Source organism: Lepidochelys kempii, chromosome 1, assembly GCF_965140285.1.
Source record: "Lepidochelys kempii isolate rLepKem1 chromosome 1, rLepKem1.hap1, whole genome shotgun sequence".
NCBI classification, from domain to species: Eukaryota; Metazoa; Chordata; order Testudines; family Cheloniidae; genus Lepidochelys; species Lepidochelys kempii.
The window spans coordinates 353801151-353827976 of NC_136380.1; the positions used below are offsets into that span (position 1 = coordinate 353801151).

General features: G+C 48.8%; 1 protein-coding gene across 3 annotated transcripts in view; it reads right to left on the bottom strand.

Annotated features, from left to right (window-relative positions):
* Positions 1 to 22315, bottom strand: part of LOC140905553 (hematopoietic lineage cell-specific protein) — a 60174-nt gene extending 37859 nt beyond the window's left edge. For 2 of the 3 annotated variants that reach the window (XM_073329073.1, XM_073329075.2), the window contains exons 1-3: positions 22170 to 22315; positions 15369 to 15452; positions 12082 to 12155 (exon numbers count right to left, since the gene is read on the bottom strand). In XM_073329073.1, the coding sequence (XP_073185174.1) occupies positions 12082 to 12155; positions 15369 to 15452 (158 nt within the window). In that variant the 5' untranslated portion in view covers positions 22170 to 22315. Of the gene's footprint in view, positions 1 to 12081; positions 12156 to 15368; positions 15453 to 20884; positions 20915 to 22169 lie in introns of all 3 variants that reach the window. The other variant, XM_073329074.1, reaches the window with a different exon arrangement.
* Positions 22316 to 26826: the final 4511 nt, after the last annotated feature.

Here is a 26826-nt window from a genome sequence, read left to right on the forward strand (position 1 = left end):
CCATGCATCTGATGAAGTGGGTTCTAACCCACGAAAGCTTATGCCCAAATAAATTTGTTAGTCTCTAAGCTGCCACAAGGACTGCTCGTTATTTTTGCTAATACAGACTAACATGGCTACCACTCTGAAACCTGCCTAGAAAGGAGTACTGTGGAAAGGGATCTGGGGGTCATAGTGGACCACAAGCTAAATATGAGTCAACAATGTAACTCTTGCCAAAAAAGCAAACATCATTCTGGGATGTATTAGCAGGAGTGTTGTAAGCAAGACATGAGAAGTAATTCTTCCGCTCTACTCCACTCTAATTAGGCCTCAACTGGAGTATTGTGTCCAGTTCTGGGCACCACATTTCAGGAAGGTTGTGGACAAATTGGAGAAAGTCCAGAGAAGAGCAACAAAAATGATTAAAGGTCTAGAAAACATGACCTATGAGGGAAGATTGAAAAAATTTGGGTTTGTTTAGTCTGGAAAAGAGAAGACTGAGAGTGGACATGATAACAGTTTTCAAGTACATAAAAGGTTGTTACAAGGAGGAGGGAGAAAAATTGTTCTTAACTTCTGAAGATAGGACAAGAAGCAATGGACTTAAATTGCAGCAAGGGAGGTTTAGGTTGGACATTTGGAAAAACTTCCTAACAATCAGGGTGGTTACACACTGGAATAAATTGCCTAGGGAGGTTGTGGAATCTCCATCAGTGGAGATTTTTAAGTGCAGGTTAGACAAACACCTGTCAGGGGTGGCCAACCTGTGGCTCCGGAGCCACACGCAGCTCTTCAGAAGTTAATACGCGGCTCCTTGTGTAGGCACTGACGCTGGGGATGCAGCTACAGGTGCCAACTTTCCAATGTGCCAGGGGTGCTCACTGCTCAACCCCTGGGACTGCCCCCACTCCATCTCTTCCCACCCCCTCCCCTGAGCCTGCCGTGCCCTCACTCCTCCCCCTCCCCCCAGAGCCTCCTGCACGCCACAAAACAGCTGATTGGGACGTACAGAAAGGGAGGGGGAGGCACCGATCGGCAGGGCTGCTGGTGTTTGTGAGCCACTGGGAGCAGGGCTGGCGGGGAGTTGATGGGGGCTGCTGATGTATTCCTGTGGCTCTTTGGCAATGTACATTGGTAAATTCTGGCTCATTCTCAGGCTCAGGTTGGCCACCCCCAGTCTCGATAATTACTCCTGCCAGGAGTGCACGGGATTGGACTAGATGACCTCTCGAGGTCCCTTCCAGTTCTATGATGAACCCATCTGGGTGTACAAGCAAGCTCTGTTGCCAATCCATATCTCATACAGGAACGTGACAGTTCTCACCTTCCAGAGCTACTGTTTCAGGCTGTCTGCAGACTTTGCTCTTGAAGTGCTGCCTCCACCACTAAAACAGCACAGAAAATGTGACACTGCCAATGCATCCCCTGCAGGCCCCTGTGCAGGACCACGGGCCTGTTTTGGGAGGGAAATGGCAGCTGGCACGTAACTGGCTGGCATGCCATGTCCATGCCTAGCCACAGCCTCACAGGCCACAGGATTAGGGCCTCTACCAACTGGGGAATCGGAGTCCAGCCCAGGATTGCAGAAGGGTGGATGCTGAGTAGGTGTTCCCTGGGCCATGAGAGAGTGCACTTCAGGAGCTGCTGGATTTGGGACAAAGCTATGGTGCCAGGGCACAAATCCCAGCTCCTTAAGCATGGAGCGAGAGGTCACAGCATGAGCCATGCCCAAAGGAAACACCCAGAATCCTTCAAGGCAAGGCCCAAGTGGAGTAGGCGACAGGAATGGGTGCAAAAGCACATGCCCCCAGTCCCCTCCCCCCAGTTTCACTGCTGGTGATTTGCAGAAGCCCTTATTTGGCTGATTTCAGGTCAGTGAATACAGTCACCACTTCCTCTTCCTGTAAGTAGACATCACCATGGCAACAGCCTACTTACCCCTCACTGTTCCTCAGAAACCAAAATCCCATCAGAGCTGCGGGCACTGGTGTCTGTTAGCTCAGTCTGAGGGAAATGGTTCAGCCTTAGTAGTGACCCCCAGGCCAGGATCAGTCCCCTTTTGTATGCCAGAATCCCTCTCTCACACACAAACCATGCACCCCACACACACACAATCCCCAGCCAGGAGTGTACCCCGTGTGCACCACTCCCAAGGCCAGAATCACTCCCACCCATGCTGCGACCCCCAAGACACCCCACCTAGATTGTCGGGCTCAACGGATAGTGATCAATGGCTCCATGTCTAGTTGGCAGCCGGTATCAAGTGGAGTGCCCCAGGGGTTGGTCCTGGGGCCGGTTTTGTCCAAGATCTTCATAAATGATCTGGAGGATGGTGTGGATTGCACCCTCAGCAAGTTTGCAGATGACACTAAACTGGGAGGAGAGGTAGATACGCTGGAGGGTAGGGATAGGATATAGAGGGACCTAGACAAATTAGAGGATTGGGCCAAAAGAAATCTGATGAGGTTCAACAAGGACAAGTGCAGAGTCATAGAATCATAGAATATCAGGGTTGGAAGGGACCCCAGAAGGTCATCTAGTCCAACCCCCTGCTCAAAGCAGGACCAATTCCCAGTTAAATCATCCCAGCCAGGGCTTTGTCAAGCCTGACCTTAAAAACCTCTAAGGAAGGAGATTCTACCACCTCCCTAGGTAACGCATTCCAGTGTTTCACCACCCTCTTAGTGAAAAAGTTTTTCCTAATATCCAATCTAAACCTCCCCCACTGCAACTTGAGACCATTACTCCTCGTTCTGTCATCTGCTACCATTGAGAACAGTCTAGAACCATCCTCTTTGGAACCCCCTTTCAGGTAGTTGAAAGCAGCTATCAAATCCCCCCTCATTCTTCTCTTCTGCAGGCTAAACAATCCCAGCTCCCTCAGCCTCTCCTCATAACTCATGTGTTCCAGTCCCCTAATCATTTTTGTTGCCCTTCGCTGGACTCTCTCCAATTTATCCACATCCTTCTTGAAGTGTGGGGCCCAAAACTGGACACAGTACTCCAGATGAGGCCTTACCAATGTCGAAGTCCTGCACTTAGGATGGAAGAATCCCATGCACCGCTACAGACTAGGGACCAAATGGCTCGGCAGCAGTTCTGCAGAAAAGGACCTAGGGATTACAGTGGACGAGAAGCTGATATGAGTCAACAATGGCATTTTGGGATGTATAAGTAGGGGCATTGCCAGCAGATCGAGGGACGTGATCGTTCCCCTCTATTCCACATTGGTGAGGCCTCATCTGGAGTACTGTGTCCAGTTTTGGGCCCCACACTACAAGAAGGATGTGGAAAAATTGGAAAACAACCAGCAGAGTGCAACAAAAATGATTAGGGGACTGGAACACATGACTTATGAGGAGAGGCTGAGGGAACTGGGATTGTTTAGTCTATGGAAGAGAAGAATGAGTGGGGATTTGATAGCTGCTTTCAACTACCTGAAAGGGAGTTCCGAAGAGGATGGATCTAGACTGTTCTCAGTAGTAGCGGACAACAGAACAAGGAATAATGGTCTCAAGTTGCAGGGGGGGAGGTCTAGGTTGGATATTAGGAAAAAAAATTTCACTAGGAGGGTGGTGAAACACTGGAATGCATTACCTAGGGAGGTGGTGGAATCTCCTTCCTTAGATATTTTTAAGGTCAGGCTTGAAAGCCCTGGCTGGGATGATTTAGTTGGGGATTGGTCCTGCTTTGAGCAGGGGGTTGGACTAGATGACCTTCTGAGGTCCCTTCCAACCCTGATATTCTATTCTATGACACCTCCTCCACCCCTAAAGGGTTCCCCCTGCTCTAGGTTTCAAGGGCTCCCACCCCTGCCCTTAGGGGCACATTCCATCTGGCTCAGACTCTCAAGTGGGTGGAGATGGAAGAGGGCTGAGAGTGGATGAAATGCGAGGTCTGTGGGGACCTAACTGGCTCGTTGGCAGCGGGTGCTGAGGCATATGTGACCTTCCCCTGGTCTCCCATAGCCCTGTACAAGGAGCCCTTGGGAGACTGCGTGTGGGGCAGGGGACTGACCTCTGGCTTGTGGGATCAGGACATAAATGCAGAAGCCCCTGTTCTATTTTTCAGCCATTTAACCTGCCACATCTCTGTTCACTCTGGGTAGATGCCAAAGGCCAACGATGGGAGCAGCTGCAGTTCCAGGGACTGCAGAGTCACACCTGCCTTGTCCCCAGGAACTCTGCAAATCTGAAGTCCTAAAGCTGCTTTTATTCATAAGGCCCAGGTGTCCTGGTGGTTTCCCCTTCCCCCTCCCAGACAGAGCACTGCAGCTGGGCTACCTCCTAGGAGTGGGAGTGATGGCACAAACTCCATCCACACAGGGAGATGTCACTCACAAGTAATGGTGCTGATCTCCTGGGCTCTCTTGGTCTCATAATGGCTGAGGAGGTCCTGCTTGTCATGCCCAGTCCCATAGGTTGGAGGACCCTTCCCAGCTACATCACTAGCCCGTCTCAGAGGTAATGAAACAACTAGAGGAGGTCTGGTGCCAGGGAGGATCTATCACCATTCCCTTACACCGAGCTCTAGTGAAATACCACCACTCTGTGTGACCTTCTCTCCCCTGCACCTCTTGCTCGCTTAGAGCCCCCCCAACAGGCTCTCTTCGAATTGGCACCCAAAGCTGCCAGAGTTGATGTCTGTCTGTCCATCCATCACTTCTTTCTACAATGCTGCTTACAAAGTGTGACAGATATTGATTGACATGGGGACCAGAGCATATCTTACATTGAAAGCATGAAAACTTCAAAAAAGACTTTCTACTGAGGTGGGCCAGATGGTTTGAGCCATAGACTATTCATAGCCCTTTGAACCAATATAGGTGATGTATTTTTATGTGTTCCTGGCTCATGGGAGCTGGGTGTTCCTGTGGAATCTGAAATTGCTAGGGGGTGATAAATACAGAATCCCAAGGCTGGGCATGCCGATACCCTACTCTGGAAGCTTGGCCACCTGGGGCAAGGAGGATGTATGGGTTTTACCAGTTTCCATGACGCTGGGAGGAAAAGATTTCTGGGATGTAGAGGCTGAGCTTAACCAGACTCAGTGCCTTCTTTCTGGGCTAGAAAATGGACAGGACCTTTTGTCCAAGAGGGTCCCAAACCCTTGCTAATGTGTTGGAAGGACTTTGGCCTGCCAGGGCCCAAAAGGGTGGCTGGGAGAGTTCTGGTATGTTTAGCGTGTGTGTAGATGCCTGTATTGTTTTTTTCTGTATGCTTTTGTCCTTTAATAAATGTGTTTGCTTAGGAAGAGCTGTCTGCTCATTTGCAAAAACACTGTCATTGTCCTTGGACAGAAACCAGAGAGCAGGGGCTGGATGTTTGTCAGACCACAGGACAATGGCAGTAAAGAGCAGGGGGCTGTAGCCTAAAGCCCCAGACAGAAAGGAGAGGGATGCAGGTGTCTGACCAGAGAGGAGATAGCTTGAGGCCTGAGATCTGACGGTCATTCCTAGAGCAGACTACAGCAGGTCTCAAAGGTGCAGTAACCCTGACATTATAACACAAAGAATCTGTTTTTCCTGTCTAGGGCTTGTGTACCAGTGACCTCAACCCTGGCTACTAGCTAGCATCCCAGTTCAGACTTGCCACAGCCTCATCCCCACAGGCCAGCTGACTGTGCTTGCATGCACACAAGCGTCTCACTTTGTCACTGTGACCTGCCAATCAATTATATCGTTGTGACAGTGACGCTGCAGCCACTGCCAACAAGTGCAGCCCATGCCTCCAGCGGAGCCTGCAAAGCAGTGGGCTCAGCAGTGTTGCCTTATACACTCTGGGATTCCAGCTCAGATAACTGGGGTTCCACTTGCCGCTGGAGACAGGGGGAAATTGACCTCTGGGCTGACCTAATCTGGCATAAGGACGACAACCGACTACCCACAAGGCAGTGGCCTCTGTGAGTGAGCCAACTGGATACCACTAGTAGGGCCAAGGACCCAGTCAGAGACACAGCGAAGAGACTGACCTTCCTAGCTGCCAGAGCTGACCTATGTTTATAACATTGCAAACACCTCCACAAAGCATAACCCTTACTTCCTGACATTCAGCAGGCATGGCCAGCTGCTAATAGACATGAACCAGGGTCTGGGGCCCCGAATGGGTCCATGAGCATGGGGCTGGATCGTAGTCACTAACATGGGCCAAACCTGAGACTGTCCAGAATCAGGGCCTGCAGCGGAGCCAGTCTCTGAGCAACCTAATGAATGCAGCTGCCTGTAGTAGGCTGCCTGTTTGGCTACACCTCCTGATGGGTAGGAAGAGACAGCAGACTAGCTATTCCACCCAGCAGCGGCGTAGTTTGGCAGCTGCTCAATGCATTCAGCCACGATTGCATTAGCTCCTGCACCTGCCTGTTTCCAGCCCTGCTCCTGTCTTGCTTTGCTACAGGTATCTCTGCTCTGACCCTCTGCTCCAGTTCCTGACTTCTGTCTTCAGCTCTGACCCTTGGCTCTGGCATCTGGCTGCTGACTTCTGCTCCAACCACTAGGCATGGCTATTCACATTCTGGTCTCTGACAGGTTGGGCAGCCCTAAAACCACAAACCGTCAGGGAACTAGAGCCTATACGGCAAGCATGGATCCTAAAAAGGCCTATATCTCTCTGATGAAGATAGTGGGACCCCACAGGCCTTGCAGGCCCAACTTGCCACTCTGCAGAATGCAGCCCTATAAACTCAAGCCACATCGCCTTCAGCTCTGACCCCTGCTCCCATGAGCCCAAGCTCCCCCTGCCTGACAAGTCCAATGGCAATTGTGACTAATTTCATGTGTCCCTAAATCAGTGTTGGCTCCTCTTTCTGCTACACTCAAAGTCGTATCCCACTAACCACATCTTGGTGGGATTGATTCTGAGCCTGCTTCCTGGGGAGGCCCTGACTTGGGCCTCTCTACTCCTGGAAAAATCAAACCCACTCCTGGGCCAATTTGAGCGATTCATTTGAGCTATGGCGATGATCTTTGATTACCCGAGTTGCAAGCATACTGCCAAAGCCGCGTGTCTGGTGTTATAGCAGGGATGCCGGCCAGTTGCTAAATATGCAGGGGAGTTCCAACACTTGACAGGTGATGCTGAGTGGAACAAGGCCATCCAGTACTGGGATGTATATGTTGTAATATGCTATTGACCATTTGGGCCTAGCATAAATGCTATGTGCTTGACATGAATATGTGAGTTACGTGTTGGCAACTGAATCATAGAATCATAGAATATCAGGGTTGGAAGGGACCTCAGGAGGTCATCTAGTCCAACCCCCTGCTCAAAGCAGGACCGATCCCCAATTAAATCATCCCAGCCAGGGCTTTGTCAAGCCTGACCTTAAAAACTTCTAAGGAAGGAGATTCCACCACCTCCCTAGGCAACACATTCCAATGTTTCACCACCCTCCTAGTGAAAAAGTTTTTCCTAATATCCAACCTAAACCTCCCCCACTGCAACTTGAGACCATTACTCCTTGTTCTGTCATCTGCTACCACTGAGAACAGTCTAGATCCATCCTCTTTGGAACCCCCTTTCAGGTAGTTGAAAGCAGCTATCAAATCCCCCCTCATTCTTCTCTTCCGCAGACTAAACATCCCCAGTTCCCTCAGCCTCTCCTCATAAGTCATGTGTTCCAGTCCCCTAATCATTTTTGTTGCCCTCCGCTGGACTCTTTCCAATTTTTCCACATCCTTCTTGTAGTGTGGGGCCCAAAACTGGACACAGTACTCCAGATGAGGCCTCACCAATGTGGAATAGAGGGGGACGATCACGTCACTCGATCTGCTGGCAATGCCCCTACTTATACATCCCAAAATGCCATTGGCCTTCTTGGCAACAAGGGCACACTGTTTACTCATATCCAGCTTCTTGTCCACTGTAACCCCTAGATCCTTTTCTGCAGAACTGCTGCCTAGCCATTCGGTCCCTAGTCTGTAGCGGTGCATGGGATCCTTCCGTCCTAAGTGCAGGACTCTGCACTTGTCCTTGTTGAACCTCATCAGATTTCTTTTGGCTCAATCCTCTAATTTGTCTAGGTCCCTCTGTATCCTATCCCTACCCTCCAACGTATCTACCACTCCTCCCAGTTTAGTGTCATCTGCAAACTTGCTGAGGGTGCATCCACGCCATTCTCCAGATCATTAATGAAGATATTGAACAAAACCGGCCCTAGGACCGACCCTTGGAGCACTCCACTTGATACCAGCTGCCAACTAGACATGGAGCCATTGATCACTACCCGTTGAGCCCGACTATCTAGCCAACGTTCTATCCACCTTATAGTCCATTCATCCAGCCCATACTTCTTTAACTTGCTGGCAAGAATACTGTGGGAGACCATGTCAAAAGCTTTACTAAAGTCAAGGAACAACACGTCCACCGCTTTCCCCTCATCCACAGAGCCAGTTATCTCATCATAGAAGGCAAATAGATTAGTTAGGCATGACTTGCCCTTGGTGAATCCATGCCGACTGTTCCTGATCACTTTCCTCTCCTCTAAGTGCTTCAGAATTGATTCCTTGAGGACCTGCTCCATGATTTTTCCAGGGACTGAGGTGAGGCTGACTGGCCTGTAGCTCCCCGGATCCTCCTCCTTCCCTTTTTTAAAGATGGGCACTACATTAACCTTTTTCCAGTCGTCCGGGACTTCCCCCGATCCCCATGAGTTTTCAAAGATAATGGCCAATGGCTCTGCAATCACATCTGCCAACTCCTTTAGCACTCTCGGATGCAACGCATCTGGCCCCATGGACCTGTGCTCATCCAGCTTTTCTACATAGTCTCGATCCACTTCTTTCTCCACAGAGGGCTGGTCACCTCCTCCCCATGCTGTGCTGCCCAGTGCAGCAGGCTGGGAGCTGACCTTGTTCGTGAAGACAGAGGCAAAAAAATCATTGAGTACATTAGCTTTTTCCACATCCTCTGTCACTAGGTTGCCTCCCTCATTCAGTAAGGGGCCCACACTTTCCTTGACTTTCTTCTTGTTGCTAACATATCTGAAGAAACCCTTCTTGTTACTTTTAACATCTCTTGCTAGCTGCAACTCCAGGTGTGATTTGGCCTTCCTGATTTCACTCCTGCATGCCTGAGCAATATTTTTATACTCTTCCCTGGTCATTTGTCCAATCTTCCGCTTCTTGTAAGTTTCTTTTTTGTGTTCAAGATCAGCAAGGATTTCACTGTTAAGCCAAGCTGGTCGCCTGCCATATTTACTATTCTTTCTACACATCAGGATGGTTTGTCCCTGTAACCTCAATAAGGATTCTTTAAAATACAGCCAGCTCTCCTGGACTCCTTTCCCCCTCATGTTATTCTCCTAGGGGATCCTGCCCATCAGTTCCCTGAGGGAGTCAAAGTCTGCTTTTCGTATGCCTCAAAGATGAATATCTCGCATTGGCAAAGAGCCTGTTGTCACTGTGTTCAAGGTGTCCAACTTTGCCAATGAGATCATTGACAGCACTCTGATGTCTTCCATCTGCTCCCTCCTTCTCAATTACCTGTTTGCAAACCAGATCCACCAGACCCTGAACGAGGCGACTACCCAACCCAACTCCGAGTTCCATTTAGAAAATGACATCCTTTATTGCAAGAGTTATATTTATGTTCCAGAGGGAAAACCTAGGCTTCACGTATTGAAGCTATGCCATGATCCACTGCTTATAGGCCATTCTGGTCAATTCAAGACCTGGAATCTGGTCTCAAGGAGCTTCTGGTGGCCAGGCCTACATCAAAGATTATGTAGGTGACTTCTGCACCTGTACTAAGAACCCACGATCAAAACCTCTAGGTCTCCTCCAGCCTCTGCCCATGCCCCCACAGCCTTGGTCTGCTATATCAATGGACCGCATTGTAGAGCTGCCATGCTCCCATGACACTCAGTAATCTTGGGTGCTGTCAGTCTCCTCACAGAGATGGCACGCTTCATCCTGTGCTTACTGTTCTACCACATGGGAGACAGCTTCCTGGAAAATGTCTTTCATTACCATGGTTTACCATCTCCTGTTTCTGGCAGGAATTCCTGCAGACTCCTTAGCATCGACTCCCTTACCTCATCCGCCTGTCACCCACAGTGTAATGGGCAAGCAGAGAGTCAGTCAAATCTTGGAGCAGTCTCTTCACTGTTTTCTGAGTTATGACCAGTATGACTGCCTCTGCCTCCTGTGCTACACCAAATCCTCCTATCATAATGCAATCCACGCCTCGATCCAGCAGAGCCCATAGTTCTTTGGGAACTATGTCTCTCACCCCCACTTCTGCCCAGACTTACCTGTAAGTTCCCCAGTACCAGCCACTGTGTGTTTAGCCTCCCATCTAGTGCACCAGGAGCTCAAGGAATCCTTGCAGTCCTTCAAAGCAGCCTACAAACTGCACATGGACCAAGATCCTCAGGCTGCCCCTAATCTGTCCATGGGGGAACAAGGTGTGGCGCTCTACCCAGAACCTTAAAATTCAGCCACCCATCCACCAAACTAGACTACCACTCTACAGTGGGAGCCTACACCCAAACCCCTCAAACCTGCCACCACCACCCATAGCGGTCTGCAGCGGGCGGCATGCTTGGTTCATCAAATCCTGACCTTTCAGTGAGTTAGGGAAAAGCTTCAAAACCTGGTGGACTGGGAGGGCTACAGTGCGGACAAGTGGTCTTGGGACCTGGTAGAGAACATCCACGCCCCAACCCTACTGTGAGTTCTACCAGAAGTACTCGGAGAAACCGGGGCCTGAGGCCCTTGCAGGCACCCTTGGGGGCAGGGATGGGTGCCCTCAGGAATCAGGGTCTGCAGCAGAGTCAGTCTCTGGGCAACCTGACATGTGCAGCTGGCATGTAGCCGGCTGCCTGACCGGTGGGGAGAGTCAGCAGACCTGCTCTTAAGCCCAGCAGTAGTTCAGTGACTGCTCAAAGCATTTGCCCATGGCTGTGTTAGCTCCTGCACCTGCTTGTTTCCAGCCTTGTTCCAGTCCTATTCCTGCCTTGGCCCCACCTTGCCTTGCTCCAGATAACCCGGCTCCGATTCCTGACCTCGGACTTTGGCCCTGCCCTTGGCTCTGGCCTCTGACTCCAGCTCTGGCCCTTGGCACTGATTCCTGGCCCCCAACTCCTGCTCTAACCACTAGGCATGACCGCCCATGTCCTGGTCTCTGAGAGAGACAGACGGAAACAGAGTTATGCCAGATGTGCTGGGGCTGGGCCAGGGCCACTGGAGCTGGGATATGCATCGTCAGGTCCTACTCATGCAGTGGTTCAAATGGGACACAGCTTGGGGCCCCAAACCGTACAGCATCTGTTGGATCCTACATCCCAAATGGCCAGTATACAAGATCTGAGCAGAGTCTGAGGATAGACCAGAGACAGTCCACCAGAACATACCTTGCCCCTTTGAGGCCAAGTCACCAAACTGGTGGGGGAGGGGGACGATGAATCCAGTCCAAGAGGCAGGGTCAGAAAGCATCACTGGGCCCCTACTAATGGGCTGGGTCACATGGGGGGAATCCCCCCAGAGGCACCCAACCCTAACCCTGGCCCCAGGGCAGGGGAAGAGCAGAGTGAGGAGGTCAGGGGGCCAAGGAAGGAGGCACCCAAAACTGGCCCCGCAGCAAGAGAGGAGCAGAACAGGGAGGAGACACCCAAGTCTGACCCTAAGGCAGGGATGTGGGGGAGGGGAAGAGCAATGAGGCCGGACTAAACCAAACATTCTCAAAGGCCAAATATGCCCCCCACCCCCAACCAACAGATACAGCAGTGCTGAGGGTGGCCAAGCCATGCCAGCTGCATGGGGACAGGTGTGTTTATGTGGTGGTGGCTGTGGGACTGGGTAGAGAGCTCCTCCCCCTTGCCCCTTCCTTTCTCCCCCTCCCCTTACGCTGCCTGACTAGTGGAAGGATGAGTGCCACTCCAAAATAAGAACCTAGAATTAGCTATGGACCACCTGGGAGGGTTTGAAGGTTGGTGTTTGTTCACAGGCATGTGGTTGTGACTCCCCTCCCCAGCCCTGGGAATCTCCCATCTGACACACCTGGCTCTGGAGACTGGACCAAATGGCTCCCTGGACTGAGCTGATCTGGCAGCTCCTAGGTGCTAGCAGACAGCCTGGATAACAGCTAAAAGAGGGAGACTTACTTGATGTGCTCAGCCCGTCCGGAGCCCTCAATGGTTTTGGCTCCCCATCTCTGGTCCCTCTCTGAGATGTCGTTCTGCAAAACAAACCCAAGCCCCATGAGAGGAGCCCACAGGGCTGCTGGGGACGACAGCGCTGGGTGCAGGGAACCGCTCCTCTGCTGCCTGCAGACTGGACTAGGCCCAGGTGTTTTACTGGACAGGGCTGAAAACAGCGGAGGGCACAGCACTTCGGTGGCCCCTAGAAGCTGGTGCCCTGGGCGACTGCCCTGCTCGCCTGCCCCTAGAACTGGCCAAAAACTCCAGCACAGAGATCCCCATTACCTCTCACCCACATCAATGGGCCAAGACCCCTCAGGCACAGGAGTCATCATTACCATGCACTCTTCCATCAACAGGCAGACACTCCCTGGCACAGGATCACCATTACTGTGCACGCACCCGTGGATGGAGCAAGACCCACCCGTGGCACAGGGTCACCATTACTGTGCACGCACCCATGGATGGAGCAAGACTCACCCGTGGCACAGGGTCACCATTACTGTGCACGCACCCATGGATGGAGCAAGACTCACCCGTGGCACAGGGTCATCATTACTGTGCACGCACCCATGGATGGAGCAAGACCCACGCATGACACAGGATCACCATTACTGTGCACGCACCCATGGATGGAGCAAGACCCACCCGTGGCACAGGGTCACCATTACTGTGCACGCACCCATGGATGGAGCAAGACCCACCCGTGGCACAGGGTCACCATTACTGTGCACGCACCCATGGATGGAGCAAGACTCACCCGTGGCACAGGGTCACCATTACTGTGCACGCACCCATGGATGGAGCAAGACCCACCCGTGGCACAGGGTCATCATTACTGTGCACGCACCCATGGATGGAGCAAGACCCACCCGTGGCACAGGGTCATCATTACTGTGCACGCACCCATGGATGGAGCAAGACCCACCCGTGGCACAGGGTCACCATTACTGTGCACGCACCCATGGATGGAGCAAGACTCACCCATGGCACAGGGTCACCATTACTGCACGTGCACCTTTTAACAAGCTGCGATCCTGGCACAGGGGGTCACCTTACCACACCCATACACATCAATGGACTGAGATCCCCAACAAGGTATTACCCCACAGCTGGGCAGGCTCCATCTAAAGGAAGCAGCTGTGTCTCCAAAAAAATTTCTTTCAGCTTGGTGGCACCTTGTGCTTTTCAGACTATTTCAGTATGACTGCAGGCCTGTCTGCATTCAGAGACCTCCCCCTTAGAAATTCCCCCCTGAGGAGACACGTGGCTTCCCCAGGCAGATGAGCGCATGGACTACATGTGATCAAAAGTTTCCTGCTGAACTTTTTCCCATGAGAAAATGCTGATTAGTTGAATTGACACATTCTGCTGGAATGTGTCAATTCTGATTAAATTTCATTTTGCATAAGAATCAAAACAAAATGTTTCAATAAAGTCAAAATGTTCCGTTTGGACCTTATCGGAATGGAATATTTCAATTTTCTGTTAAGGAATTTTATATTATAAATTATAAAATACAATATAAATATTAAATATAATAACGTGATTGTTTTGTTTTACTATAAAATAAAAATATAATAAAGTCTAAACAGAAACAAAATATTTTGATTGACCCCCACCCCACCAACCCAAATTCTTTTTTCCCTAAAATTTCATTTCTCAGGAAATTTCAAAATTTTGGCTTTCCATTCTATTTGCAACCATTTTCTTTTAACATCGATATTCCAATGAGCTGAAAATTCTGGTTCCTGACCAGCTCTAGCTCTGACACTGCCCTAGCCCCAGACCTGCAGCACATATGGCCTCCAGCTCCAGGGATCTGTCACCAGAGAGGTTGTTTGGGCAGTAATCTGTACTAGGACATCTGCCCATGAAGTTGGTGGGATCCTTGGCAGAGATGCCAGGCAGGTTTCGTCCACTGAACCAGAACTTTGCAGAGGCACCAGCAATGGGGTACTGCACCATCAGAGTCACTGTGCCACAGGGTGAGCAACCAACAGGGTCACAGGATGCTCTGCAATGTTACCTGACTGCACCCTCACGGTTATTTGTGATACCAACCCACATGCAGCCTACTTACATCTGGATGTATTGTGAGCAACTGCAGCAGAAAGCTAAGGGTGAGGCAATGTCTCTTCTTGTGCCACAGTGGGAGGAGGAGAGGACTGGTATCTGCAGTTTGCAAAGTGGAACACCCTCCCACACTGCTCTTTACTTGCAGCCACGAGTGAAAAATCAGCAGCTTGTCATTTTTACTCCTGCAGTGTGGTTTGCACCAGTGACATACACATGCTAATGTACAAATACAAAGAAATTAAAGCTATGAGATTCCTGCATGCCAGTGTCCTAGGTGAGATGGATCACTCTGATTTTGTTTTTTGTAAAGACTCAAACAACTCATTGATGGAGTGAATAAGAGAGAGAGAGAATGCACCTCTGCATGTCTAGTAACCCACTCTCTGCAGGGGCAGTTGCGATTTTGGGACACAGAATATTATAGAGGAGACACACCGCTCTCTCAAGTTACTTGACTTGAGTTTTTTGTCGTTTCCCTTAATCAAAAATAAAGTCACCCAGACTAAGAATATGGCTGCTCTTTGTGGCTGGAAAACGTATCAACCCACAGCACTGCACCACCCTACTGCCTACAAGTACCTTAAATGCTCTACAAGCCTGACCATCCACAGCATCTCCTAGTCAAACTCTGGTCTCCCACACAGCTCTGCTGATGACCCTCAACCCCAACCCACAGCACTCTACTATTCCAGTCCTGCCCCCAGAACAGTTCTACTGCAGACCCCTGCTATGTCAGTCTTACACCTCTGCTGAGCAGAGACTGCCAATTGTTACTACATGTATGAGGGTAGCTCCTAAAGCTGCTAGTGGAGATTGGGGCCCTGTTGTGGGGCCCTGATCTGCTTACAGTCTGCACCCAAAAGCTTACAGTCTAAAGAGACATGAAACAAAAATGCTGGGAAGGGAATCAGAGGCACTGAGAAGAAGTGACTCGCCCAAGCATGCACAGCAAGTCATGGCAGAACTGGGAAGAGCACCCAAGGTCACCCAGTTCTCAGCCAGGTGCCCCAGCCACTAGACCAGGCTGGTAGATCCAGCAACAAACATCCCCAAGGAGCAGAATGAACTCTCCAGCCCCATCTCTCTCCTAGGACCTATTCAGGGCTCAAGTCCCAGCTCTTAGCTCTGCGTACCCATGATTGACACAGTCCAGCAACATGAGTGAAACTCACCACAAAATCAGGGTCCGTGTCCCAGTCATCTCCTTGGGACTCTTCCTTCACGGCCACATTGTGCCCTACAGCTGCCTTCCACATCTGCACAGGGTGAGAGCACAGTGTTAGAGGCAGGGTTGGGACGAGCCTATAGTCTCCTCCCGTCCACAATGTAAAGTGCACAATGACCAGACTCATAGGTTCATAAATTGTAAGGCCAGAAGGGACCACTGTGATCATTTAGCCTGACCATTTATTTATACTCATTTAATACGATGCAGGCCATTGAGTTTCCCCAACATCCTACAGCAGATCTTTTAGAAAAACATCCAATTTTGATTTAGAAATTTCCAGTGGTAGAGACTCCGCCATGAGCCTGGTAAGTTGTTCCGATGGTTGATCACTCTCACTGTTACAAATTATTGCCTTATTCCCAGTCTGAATTTGTCTAATTTCAGCTACCAGCCATTGGATCGTGTTACACCTTTGTCCGCTGGCTGGAAGAGCCCTCTATTGATCACAGCTGAACCTCGACTTGGGGAGGAACAACTTCCCTAGGCAACACAGCAGCATGGAAGCCAGCAAACAGAGCTGAAAACAGGGGGGTCTGAGTGGAGATCTGTTGGAGAATAAGGGACTCAAGCGCCTCTTCCTTTGGGCCGGTGAGTGAATTCTTGAAAGAGTGTTTGCTTGCTTCCTAGTTTGTTTTCAGTTTCGGAGTCTGATGGGGGCAGTATGTTGTAAGAGAAGCAGAGCCGTTGATTGGTGGTGGGGCTTCCTCAAGCAGTCAGCCTGCAAAGGCAGCCTGCTGGCCAGTCAGCAGCACAGGAGCCAGCAAACAGCTGAAAACAGGAGAGTTTGCATAGAAGTTGGGGGAGGGTGTGTGTGTGTGTGCTCTTCTCTTCTTCCTTGCTCTTCCATCTTCTGTTACTGCCTGTCTCTCCACTTCATTTTCCAACTCAGTGACCCTGTTCCTCAGCTCTGTTTCTCCTTCACTAGCCAGTCTGTTCCTCTATCTTGTTTTCATAGTCACAGTCTTCCGTGGGACACTTTCTTCATCCAGATGTCTACCCTCACAGTACTCTTGTCGAGCGTTTATCTGCAAGTCTTGAGTTTTCCTTCTCCCTCTTCTCAACCTTCCCTCCATCATCTGCTCAAATCTCCTTCTAAACTGAACCATAGTTTCTAGCTGCATCTCCAAACCTCAGACCTTCTCTTCCATCAGAGAATCATAGAAGATTAGGATTAGAAAAGACCTCAGGAGGTCATCTAGTCCAACCCCCTGCTCAAAGCAGGGCCAACACCAACTAAATCATCCCAGCCAGGGCTTTGTCAAGCCAGGCCTTAAAAATCTCTAAGGAAGGAGATTCCATCACTTCCCTAGGTAACCCATTCCAGTGCTTCACCACTCTCTCAGTGAAATAGTGTTTCCTAATATCCAACCTAGACCTCCCCCACTGCAACTTGAGACCATTGCTCCTTGTTCTGTCATCTGCCATCACTGAGAACAGCTGAGCTCCATCCTCTTTGGAACCCCCCCTTCAGGTAGTTGAAGGCTGCTATTAAATCCCCCCTCACTCTTCTCTTCTGCAGACTGAACAAGCCCAGTTCCCTCAGCCTCTCCTCGTAAGTCATGCTCCCCAGCCCCGATAATTTTCGTTGCCCTCCACTGAACAGTCTCCAATTTGTCCACTTCCTTTCTGTAGTGGGGGCCCAAAACTGGACGCAATACTCCAGATGTGGGCTCACCAATGCCGAATAGAGGGGAACGATCACGTCCCTCGATCTGCTAGCAATGCTCCTACTAATGCAGTCCAATATGCCATTAGCCTTCTTGGCAACAGGGGCACATTGCTGACTCATATCCAGCTTCTCATCCACTGTAATCTCTAGGTCCTTTTCTGCAGAACTGCTGCTTAGCCAGTCGCTCCCCAGACTGTAGCAGTGCATGGGATTCTTCCATCCTAAGTGCAGGACTCTGCACTTGTCCTTGTTGAACCTCATCAGATTTCTTTTGGCCTAATCCTCCAATTTGTCTAGGTCTCTCTGGACCTTATCCCTCCAGCATATCTACCTCTCCCCACAGCTTAGTGTCATTTGCGAACTTGCTGAGGATGCAATCCATCCCATCATTAATAAAGCTGTTGAACAAAACCTGCCCCAGGACCAACCCTTGGGGCACTCTGCTCGATACCGGCTGCCAACTAGACATCGAGCCCGACAGTCTAGCCAGCTTTCTATCCACCCTATAGTCCATTCATCCAATCTATGCTTTTTTAACTTGCTGGCAAGAATACTGTGGGAGACCATATCCAAAGCTTTGCTAAAGTAAAGATATATCATGTCCACCACTTTCCCCATATCCACAGAGCCAGTTATCTCATCATAGAAGGCAATCAGATCCAGCAGGTTGCACATCATGCAAGTGAAGCACCTTCCAGCTACCTCTGCAGAATGGATACAAGGGAATTTGTTTAGATCAAAATCACTTTGGGGAAGAAACTGGAATAGTGTTTGGGGTCTGCTATACATCCCCAAGATCTAATTTGATATAGATAGAGACCTCACAAAACTGAGTGACTGGGCAACAAAATGGCAGATGAAATTTAATGTTGATAAATGCAAAGTAATGCACATTGGAAAACATAATCACAAATATACATGTAAAATGATCGGGTATAAATTAGCTGTTACTACTCAAGAAAGATCTTGGAGTCATTGTGGATAGTTCTCTGAAAATATCCACTCAGTGCATAGCGGCAATCAAAAAAGTGAACGGAATGTTGGGAATCATTAAGAAAGGTATAAATAATAAGACAGAAAATATCACGTTGCCGCTATATAAATCCATGGTACGCCCACATCTTGAATACTGCGTGCAGATGTGGTTGCCCCATCTCAAAAAAGATACATTGGAACTGGAAAAGGTTCAGACAAGGGCAACAAAAATGATTAGGGGTATGGAACAGTTTCTATATGAGGAGAGATGAATAAGACTGGGACTGTTCAGCTTGGAAAAGACGACTCGGGGGGATATGATATAGATCTATAAAATCATGATTGGTGTGGAGAAAGTAAATAAGGAAGTGTTATTTACTCCTTCTCATAACACAAGTAGTAGAGGTCACCAAACGAAATTAATAGGCAGCAGGTTTTAAACAAACAAAAGGAAGTATTTCTTCACCCAACGCACAGTCAACCTGTGGAATTCGTTGCCAGAGGATATTGTGAAGGCCAAGACTATAACAGGGTTCAAAAAAGAATTAGATAAATTCATGGGGGATGGGTCCATCAATGGCTATTAGGCAGGATGGGCAGAGATGGTGTCTAATAAACACTAATAAAATGTGTGCTAATAAAATTTGCAGATGACACAAAATTAGGAGGTATTGCCAATATGGATGACCACTGCAATATCATACAAAAAGATCTGAACAACCTTGAAATCTGGAATAATAAAAATGGGTGAAATTTCATAGTTGAAAGTCATGTACTGAGGAACTAACAAGAAATTTTTGCTGTAAGCTCAGGCCTCATCAGTTGGAATTGACAGAGGAGGAGAAAGACCTGGGTGTATTGGTCAACCACAGGATAGCTATGTGCCACCAATGTGATGCAGTCATGAGAAAGACTAATTCAATCCTAGGATGCATTGGATGAGATATTTCCAGTAAAGCTAGGGGAGTATTGTTACCATTTACAAGACAGTGGTGAGACATCATCTGGAATACTGTGTGCAATTCTGGCCTCCCACAGAATAATAGAAGATTAGGGTTGGAAGAGACCTCAGGAGGTCATCTAGTCCAACCCCCTGCTCAAAGCAGGGCCAACCATGTTTAAGAAAGATGAACATTAATAAACAAACATGAATAAAATTGGAACAGATTCACAGAAGGGCTACTAGGATGATTAGAGGAATGGAGAACCTACTTTATGAAAGGAAACTTGAGTTTGGGTTGTTTAGCCTAACAAAACAGAGGGTGAGAGGAAATATGATTGCTCTCTATAAATACATCAGAGGGATAAACACCAGCAAGGGAGAGGAGTAATTTAAGTTAAGAGCCAACGTTGGCACCAGAACAAATGGATATAAATTGTCAATAAGTTTAAGTCTGAGATTAGATGAAGGTTTCTAACTATCAGAGGAGTAAGTTTTGGAACAGCCTTCAAAGGGGAGTAGTGGGGGCAAAAAATCTAATTTGTTTCAAGACTGAACTTTGATAAATTTATGGAGGGGATGGTATGATGGGGTTGCATGTGGCCCAGCCACGACTGCTATTAGCAAATATCTCCAACCAGACAGAGATGGGACACTCTGAGTTACTAAAGAGAATTATTTCCCAGATGTCTGGCTGGTGGGTCTTGCCCCCTGTGACACTCCCTTTTGTCATGTGACAGGATCAGGAAACAATGCCCAGTCTCTCCCCCAGCTCACCCTCATGGTAGAGCAGGGGTGACCAACCTGAGCCTGAGAAGGAGTCAGAATTTACCAGTGTACATTGCCAAAGAGCCATAGTAATACGTCATCAGCCCCCCATCAGCTCCCCCCCAGGCTCCCCACTCCCAGCGCCTCCCGCCCACCAGCAGCCCCACCAATCAGCACCTCCCCGTCCTTCCCTGCATCTCCTGATCAGCTGTTTCCTGGCATGCAGGAGACTGGGGGTGGAGGGTGGGAGGAGGAGCGAGGGCACGGCAGGCTCAGGGGAGGGGGCAGGAAGGGGTGGAGGGGGGGAGGGCCTGGGGCAGAGCCAGGGGCTGAGCAGTGAGCACCCCCGGCACATTGGAAAGTTGGCGCCTGTAGCTCCAGCCCCGGAGTCGCTGCCTATTCAAGGAGCCGCGTATTAACTTCTGAAGAGCCGCACGTGGCTCCGGAGCCCCAGGTTGGCCACCCCTGGGGTGGAGCTTCAGTTCATACTCAGTTCACTGTATTAGCTAAAGAGGCGCATTCTGCACTTTCCCATGGACCCTAACTGAAAGGGTAAGTTAGCCATCACCACAGAATGAGTTTGACACCCCTGCTATACACAGTGCTCCCACACTGACAGAAGTAGCAGCAAATGCAGGCAGAATAATTGTCTCATCTGTCAGGGAGTTCAGCTTGTCTAACATGGCTTCTCTATTTGTGCCTTTTGCCAATTGCCTGTATTCGTTGGTGGCTATTGTTTTTGTTTCTATCAAAATATGTTTTATTTGTCTTTGAGTTTCAAAAAGAAAGATGCAACTAGCGATGGCAGTCAGGGACTACACACCCCAGCCCTGAGATAGGCTTTATAACCTGTGTATGGGGAGGTCTGCGGCTGTATGGTTTGTATGTGCTGAGAAGACAGGAAGCCCAGCTTGGAGGACGTGCTGGGCCCAGGAAGTGGGGAAGAGGAAGTTGAATGCTATTTCAGTGTAAAACTTAAAAAATTCTGCCCTTATATTTAAAGGAGACACATTCCTTATTTAGAGACAAAACTGTTCAGACCACTAAACCTCCCCACAACATGGTCCCAGATGTCTAAGATCAGCCACTAAAAGAGCTAGTGTCTCACCTCAGAACTCCTTCCCCGCGTTTCTTGCTGCTGCTTGAAAAAAGAATCAGTATTTATATAAAACCAAGCAATAGAGAGCGAAAGGCTGGTTTCCAGGGGCTCCAGTCGGACTGTCAGGGGCGGTGTCAGCTCACTCACCTCGTCCACATCTTGTGCCACTCTCTGACGTAGACTGATCGTCCCAAGCAGATGCCTCCCCCCCATTTATTATTTTCTGAGTCTGCACAGTCTTTTCTGCCCCTCAGCCAGAGCTGACAGCTCCTCAGGGCTGAGGTCCGAGGACTGGGAGCTCACATAGCTGCTCTGAGCCACCTCTTTGCGAAGGGCCTGGCTTCTGGCGCCCCTTCCTCACCTCCAGGTGTGGACCCAGGTGTCTGAAAAGTCAGGCAGAGGCCACTAACCCCCAACCGGCAACATCTGGCCGGCAAAGACTTTAAATTAAAAATAGGGTGGGGTGGGGGTGGGTGAACGTACAAATGAATAAACCAGAGTCCATCCTGGCGCATTGCTCTGAGCTTGTCGCTGTCTCATGAGGCTCTTGGGACAATCAGAGACAGGAGTCTGAGGAGCGAGAGATCAGAGACTGACAATGCAGGGACAAGGTCTCTGTGTGGCCTGCACAAGACTGCTCACATTTGGACACGAAAGCACTGATGACTAGGCTAACCCAGGGCTCCTTGGCATGACTGTTTTTGCAGCCTAGCCAAGGCCTCAGCTTAGCTCAGTGGCTCTCAACCAGGGGTATGCAAGACAAATCAGACTCCTGAAAGGGGTACAGTCGTCTAGAAAGGTTGAGAGCCACTGGCTTAGCAGGCCATCTTTTTAACCAGTTATAACAGTTTGACCACCTTTATACTGACCTGGCCAGACACACCATTCTAGAGTGGGTCTCTTTACAAACCATGGCCTGTACTACCACACAGGATTAGGATGGCCCCTGCACTGAGACTGGGCAACACCACAGTGAGTTTAACTTGTCCCCATTTTAATTATCCCTAATGTATCTATAGCCCAGACCAGCCACAAGTATAAACACCTGCTTGCGTGAAGTTCTGAGACTTGGTTAGCCTGATTTAGATGGGGGCATCCGTTGTTTGGACCCTGAAAAATTACAACAGCTCCCAGAGAGCAAAGCCTGCATTTGAGAAGTAACTGCCAAGAGGTGCAGAGTAGAATTTGGCCTGATCAGGGAAGAATTTCCCACTCCCATCCCTGAAGGCCATGGAGCCTCAACATTTTTTGGTAACTTTCCTTCGACAAATGCCACTTCTACGCTGGTACTTACCTTGGAGGAGGTGCGTCCCGCTTGCTCCTTTCTGCCCAGCTACCTGGTTTCCGGCTGCTGCTATGAGACTGCAGAGCGCTGTGACGGTTCCTGTTTTAACTTCAGCTAACTGCACTTCCTGCAGTCCAGCCCTCTGCACAGCTTCTGAGTGGAATAAGTCAGTGTTGCGTGTAAGCAGAGTCAGGATGAGCTCCACCCTGACATCTGGTGGTGAGGTGTGGCAAGTTGTGGAAAAGAACTTCAGAGGCTGATCTCATTTGCATAGGCACACCCACCCCACCTAGAATGAGGCCATAGCTGCCCAAATCGTCACTTTGGCTGCTGTGGGATCCCCAGTGTCTCTGTCATTGGGGCAGAAAGAATAAATTGTTATTACCCTGATTATGGGAACTGTGCTTGGAACTGTACTTGGCCTTTTGTTACGATGGAGGGACTCGCCATCAACTAAGTAGCACTCGCTAGGCAAGGGTCATGGGTTCCAAAACTCTGTGAATTGAGAGAGGTTGGGGGTAGGTATTTATACTTGCTGGTATGTACCCCCTGGTGAGGGCCTTACATGCTAATTGCACTTCCTCCTCTCTCCACTGTGGAATATCAGAGCTAATGTTGATTCCATTAGGAGTCTAGTTACAGGCTGCTGAGCTGAATTCACTTTGGGCTGATGGTGCACCAGTGCTAAGGCTCCCTTACTACAAGCTGAAATCACAAAAGAGCCAAAAACTGACTAAGAGCTGAAATCACTGAGTGTTGTGTTAAGTAGTGGGGGAGCCTGAAGATATATTGTGGAGCAGTTCATGGGACGGCAGGAGCTGCTTGTGGGACGCAGAGCTGAGTGGAGCAGTTTGTGGACTGGCTGGTGGAGCAGAGCGAAGCCCTATGGAGCTGTGGGGCGGTCAGCTTCAGATCATGTAAGGTGCCCCTTACTTCTTCTCCCCCCCCGCCCCATCTCCACCCAGGTTGGGAGGTAAAACTCTGCAGATAAACTTTTGAACTCTGGGGCTGCACTGACCAGGGACAGAGACTTCTGGGTCTTTGGACTTTTGGGACTTTGGGTGATTTCGGGTTGCTGGACTCAAGAACCCAAGGCAAAGGACACGCCCCAATTTGCTTGGGGCGGGTTTTTGCTCATGGGTTGTGTTATGAATCCTGTTCATGGTGTTTCCCCAACATAATGCCACATTGTTTATCTCTGTTATTAAAAGACTTTTTGCTACACTCAGACTCCGTGCTTGCGAGAGGGGAAGTATTGCCTCTTGGAGGCGCCCAGTGGCGGTGGTATATATTTGTCCCAGGTCACTGGGTGGGGGCTCGAGCCGGTTTTGCATTGTGTTATTGGAATGGAACCCCTAGATACTGAACCCAGCCCTTGTTGCTACCAACTCTGATGGGCAGAAGGGTTACATGCGCACACAAAGTCCAGGAAGAAAACATGGTACTAAAAGCATCAGGGAGACACAGAATCAGCCATATCTATTCTCTCAGGAACTGTCAGGCACTGGGATGGTACTCTGCCTAAGCCAATAGGAGTTGATAGGGCACATTTAAGTTAGTCAGTAATAGCCTGTGAACTCCCCAGGACAGGGACCACATTTGATTTTGCTCCAGAAAGTGCCACATACTTCTGTTGGGCTGTCAAAATGTTAATAACTCAAGCCCCTAGAACTGGCTCTGCTAAGTCAAGTGAGCAGCTGAGATATCAAACCTCTGCTTACATGAGCTGTTGGAGAATTGGGAGTTTAGGTGCCTTAAGGGACATTTCCAAAAAGTTCTTGCCAAGTCAGAGTGCAACAGTAGAATAGGTTGGTCAAGGAGGATGGAAAGGAACCACTTGATGATCTCCAGGAACTTTGATCCTTAATAATAAATAAAATAATAATAAATAATAATTTGTATTATTGTAGCCCCTAGGTGTGCTAGTCATGGATCAGGACCCCATTGTACTTGGTGCTGTACAAATACAGTACAAAAAGACAGTCCCTGCCCCAAGCATCTTACACTCTAAAACAAGGGAGAAAAAATGGATAGACAGATGGACGGCGTACAAATGAACAATGCGACAATACTGCTCAGCATGATGGACAGGGTAGGAAAGGTTGGAAAAGGGATCTGAAGGGGGATAACATGGGAGCTTTCCAGATGTTTACGAGATGTGCCCCCAAGCACGTGGGGCAGCATGAGAGAGAGAACACAAAGTTGGTTGTTTGAAAATATGACAAGTGGGTGATGGAGGCTGACATCATGGGCTGATCAGAGGCAAGCAGTAACTGCCTGCTAAGCAAATGAGAGCTGACAGGCAGCATGCAGATTGATTTGGAAGGGCCATGAAAGTGAGACAAGCAACTGATGTTTGATGCAGTAGAGAAGGGGGAGCCAAGAGGGATTCAAAGAGAAGGAGGACATGGTCAAAGCAAAGGGCTAGGGTTATGCTGTCTTCCACAGCTCATAACCATTCAGAATGGTGCTGCAAAGATAATTTTCTGATCCACAGCTGTAGTGGAATGTGAGCTGAATGAAGCAGGCATGAGAACTTTTGTTAGTGCACAACACTAATGCATGAAATAATACATGAGCCACGGGGAAACATTCTGGGAAGAAAAACATATGCCCCATATTATTCTTGGAATACATGATCAGTCCAGACATTTTACAAAACTCTTAGTTCTGTCCCAATAATAAGTGAGAGTCCTTCTGGCATCCAGTGTATAGAGTACAGATTTGCCTTTATTTTAATGCAGTTGGAGGGGAAAGGGGGTGTAAATTAATAGACTGATTAAGGTGGTGTCTGATTTCCATGTTAAGTAAGAAGCGAGGATCAGGTCTAAGAACTACCTTGATCTTATGAAATGAAGTCAACGGTGGCTCATAGGAAAGGGCATACTGGGTCAGACCAAAGGTCCATCTAGCCCAGTATCCTGTCTTCTGACAGTGGCCAATGCCAGGTGCCCCAGAGGGAATGAACAGAACAGGGAATCATCAAGTGATCATTCCCCTGTCACCCATTCCCAGCTTCTGGCAAACAGGCTAGGGACACCATCCCTGCTCATCCTGGCTAACAGCCATTGATGGACCTATCCTTCATGAACTTGTCAAGTTCTTTTTTGAACCCTGTTATAGTCTTGGCCTTCACAACATTCTCTGGTAAGGAGTTCCACCGGTTGACTGTGCGTTGTGTGAAGAAATACTTCCTTTTGTTTGTTTCAAACCTGCTGCCTATTAATTTCATTTGGTGACCCCCCCCCCAGTTCTTGTGTTATGAGAAGGGTAAATAAATTTACTTTCTCCACACCAGTCATGATTTTACAGACCTCTATCATATCCCCCCTTAGTCGTCTCTTTTCCAAGATGAAAAGTCCCTGTCTTATTAATTTCTCCTCATACGGAAGCCATTCCATACCCCTAATCTTTTTTGTTGCCATTTTCTGAACCTTTTCCAATTCCAATATATCTTTTTTTGAGATGGAGTGACCCCAACTGCACACAGTACTCAAGATGTGGGTGTACCATGGGCTCAGCCATAAGTGCATTCAGTTCACTCTCCTGGCTGACATAATGGCAATAATGAAAGCCATTTTCAAGGATAAACAATATGATGAACACTCATGGAAAAGTTCAAACAGAGATTTCACCAACATGGTTAAGACAAAATTGAAGGGACAGGGTCTCTAATAGGAGGATGAACATTTCACAGACCTGCTAGAAACTTTTCAACTGAAGCATGAACAAGCAGTAATCTACCATCAACTAGAGTCTGATATGCAAAAATGGCTGCCAAATAAACTTTTAACAATGAGTTAGCTAAACTTTGATTCTTGAAATCAGTGGTTCTCAACTTTTCCAGACAACTGTACCCCTTTTCAAAGGCCGATTTGTCTTGTGTGCCCCAAGTTTTGCCTCACTTAAAAACTACTTGCTTACAAAAACACCAGTGTGTCAACATGCGCTATTACTGAAAAATTGCTTACATTCTCATTTTTACCATATAATTATAAAATAAAATCAATTGGAATATAAATATTATACTTACATTTCAGTGTGATACTTGAGCCTGTTTTTAACCTGTAAGCTTTGTCATTTGGTGGCTGGAGAGTGGTGGCTGTTGGCTGTGATGTTCGTGTTGTTTGTGGCATGAGAGGATAATTTTTTTTAATCCCACCCCTGTCCCTCCCTGCAATAACCACTCCCACCCACTCCTGCATTGTTTGTTGATTTTTTTATCCCACTCCCACTATTATGGCATTGGGTCCTCCAGGACCGATGGAATCCCAGTCCCACTGGAGGGCTCTACAGCCTATTGTAAAACTAGGCAAATCTCTAGATGAGTTGACGTACCCCCCTGGAAGACCTCTGGTACCCCTGGTTGAGAACCACTGATCTAGTCTAACACCCTGCCCAGCTGCAGGCTTTGTTTCATCTAAACCAACCCAGAAAGATGGCTCTCCAGCCTCCTTTTGAAAACCTCCAGTGAAGGCACTTGCTTGACTTAAGGAGGCAGTTTGTTCCATTGTCCTGCTGTTCTTACAGTTAGGAAGTTTTTTCTGAGATTTAACCTAAATCTGCTATGCTGTAATTTGCCTCTTGCCCTGCCCTCTGTTGCAAGAGAGAACAACTTTTCTCCATCTTTTTATGGCAGGCTTTCAAGTATTTGAATACCACTATC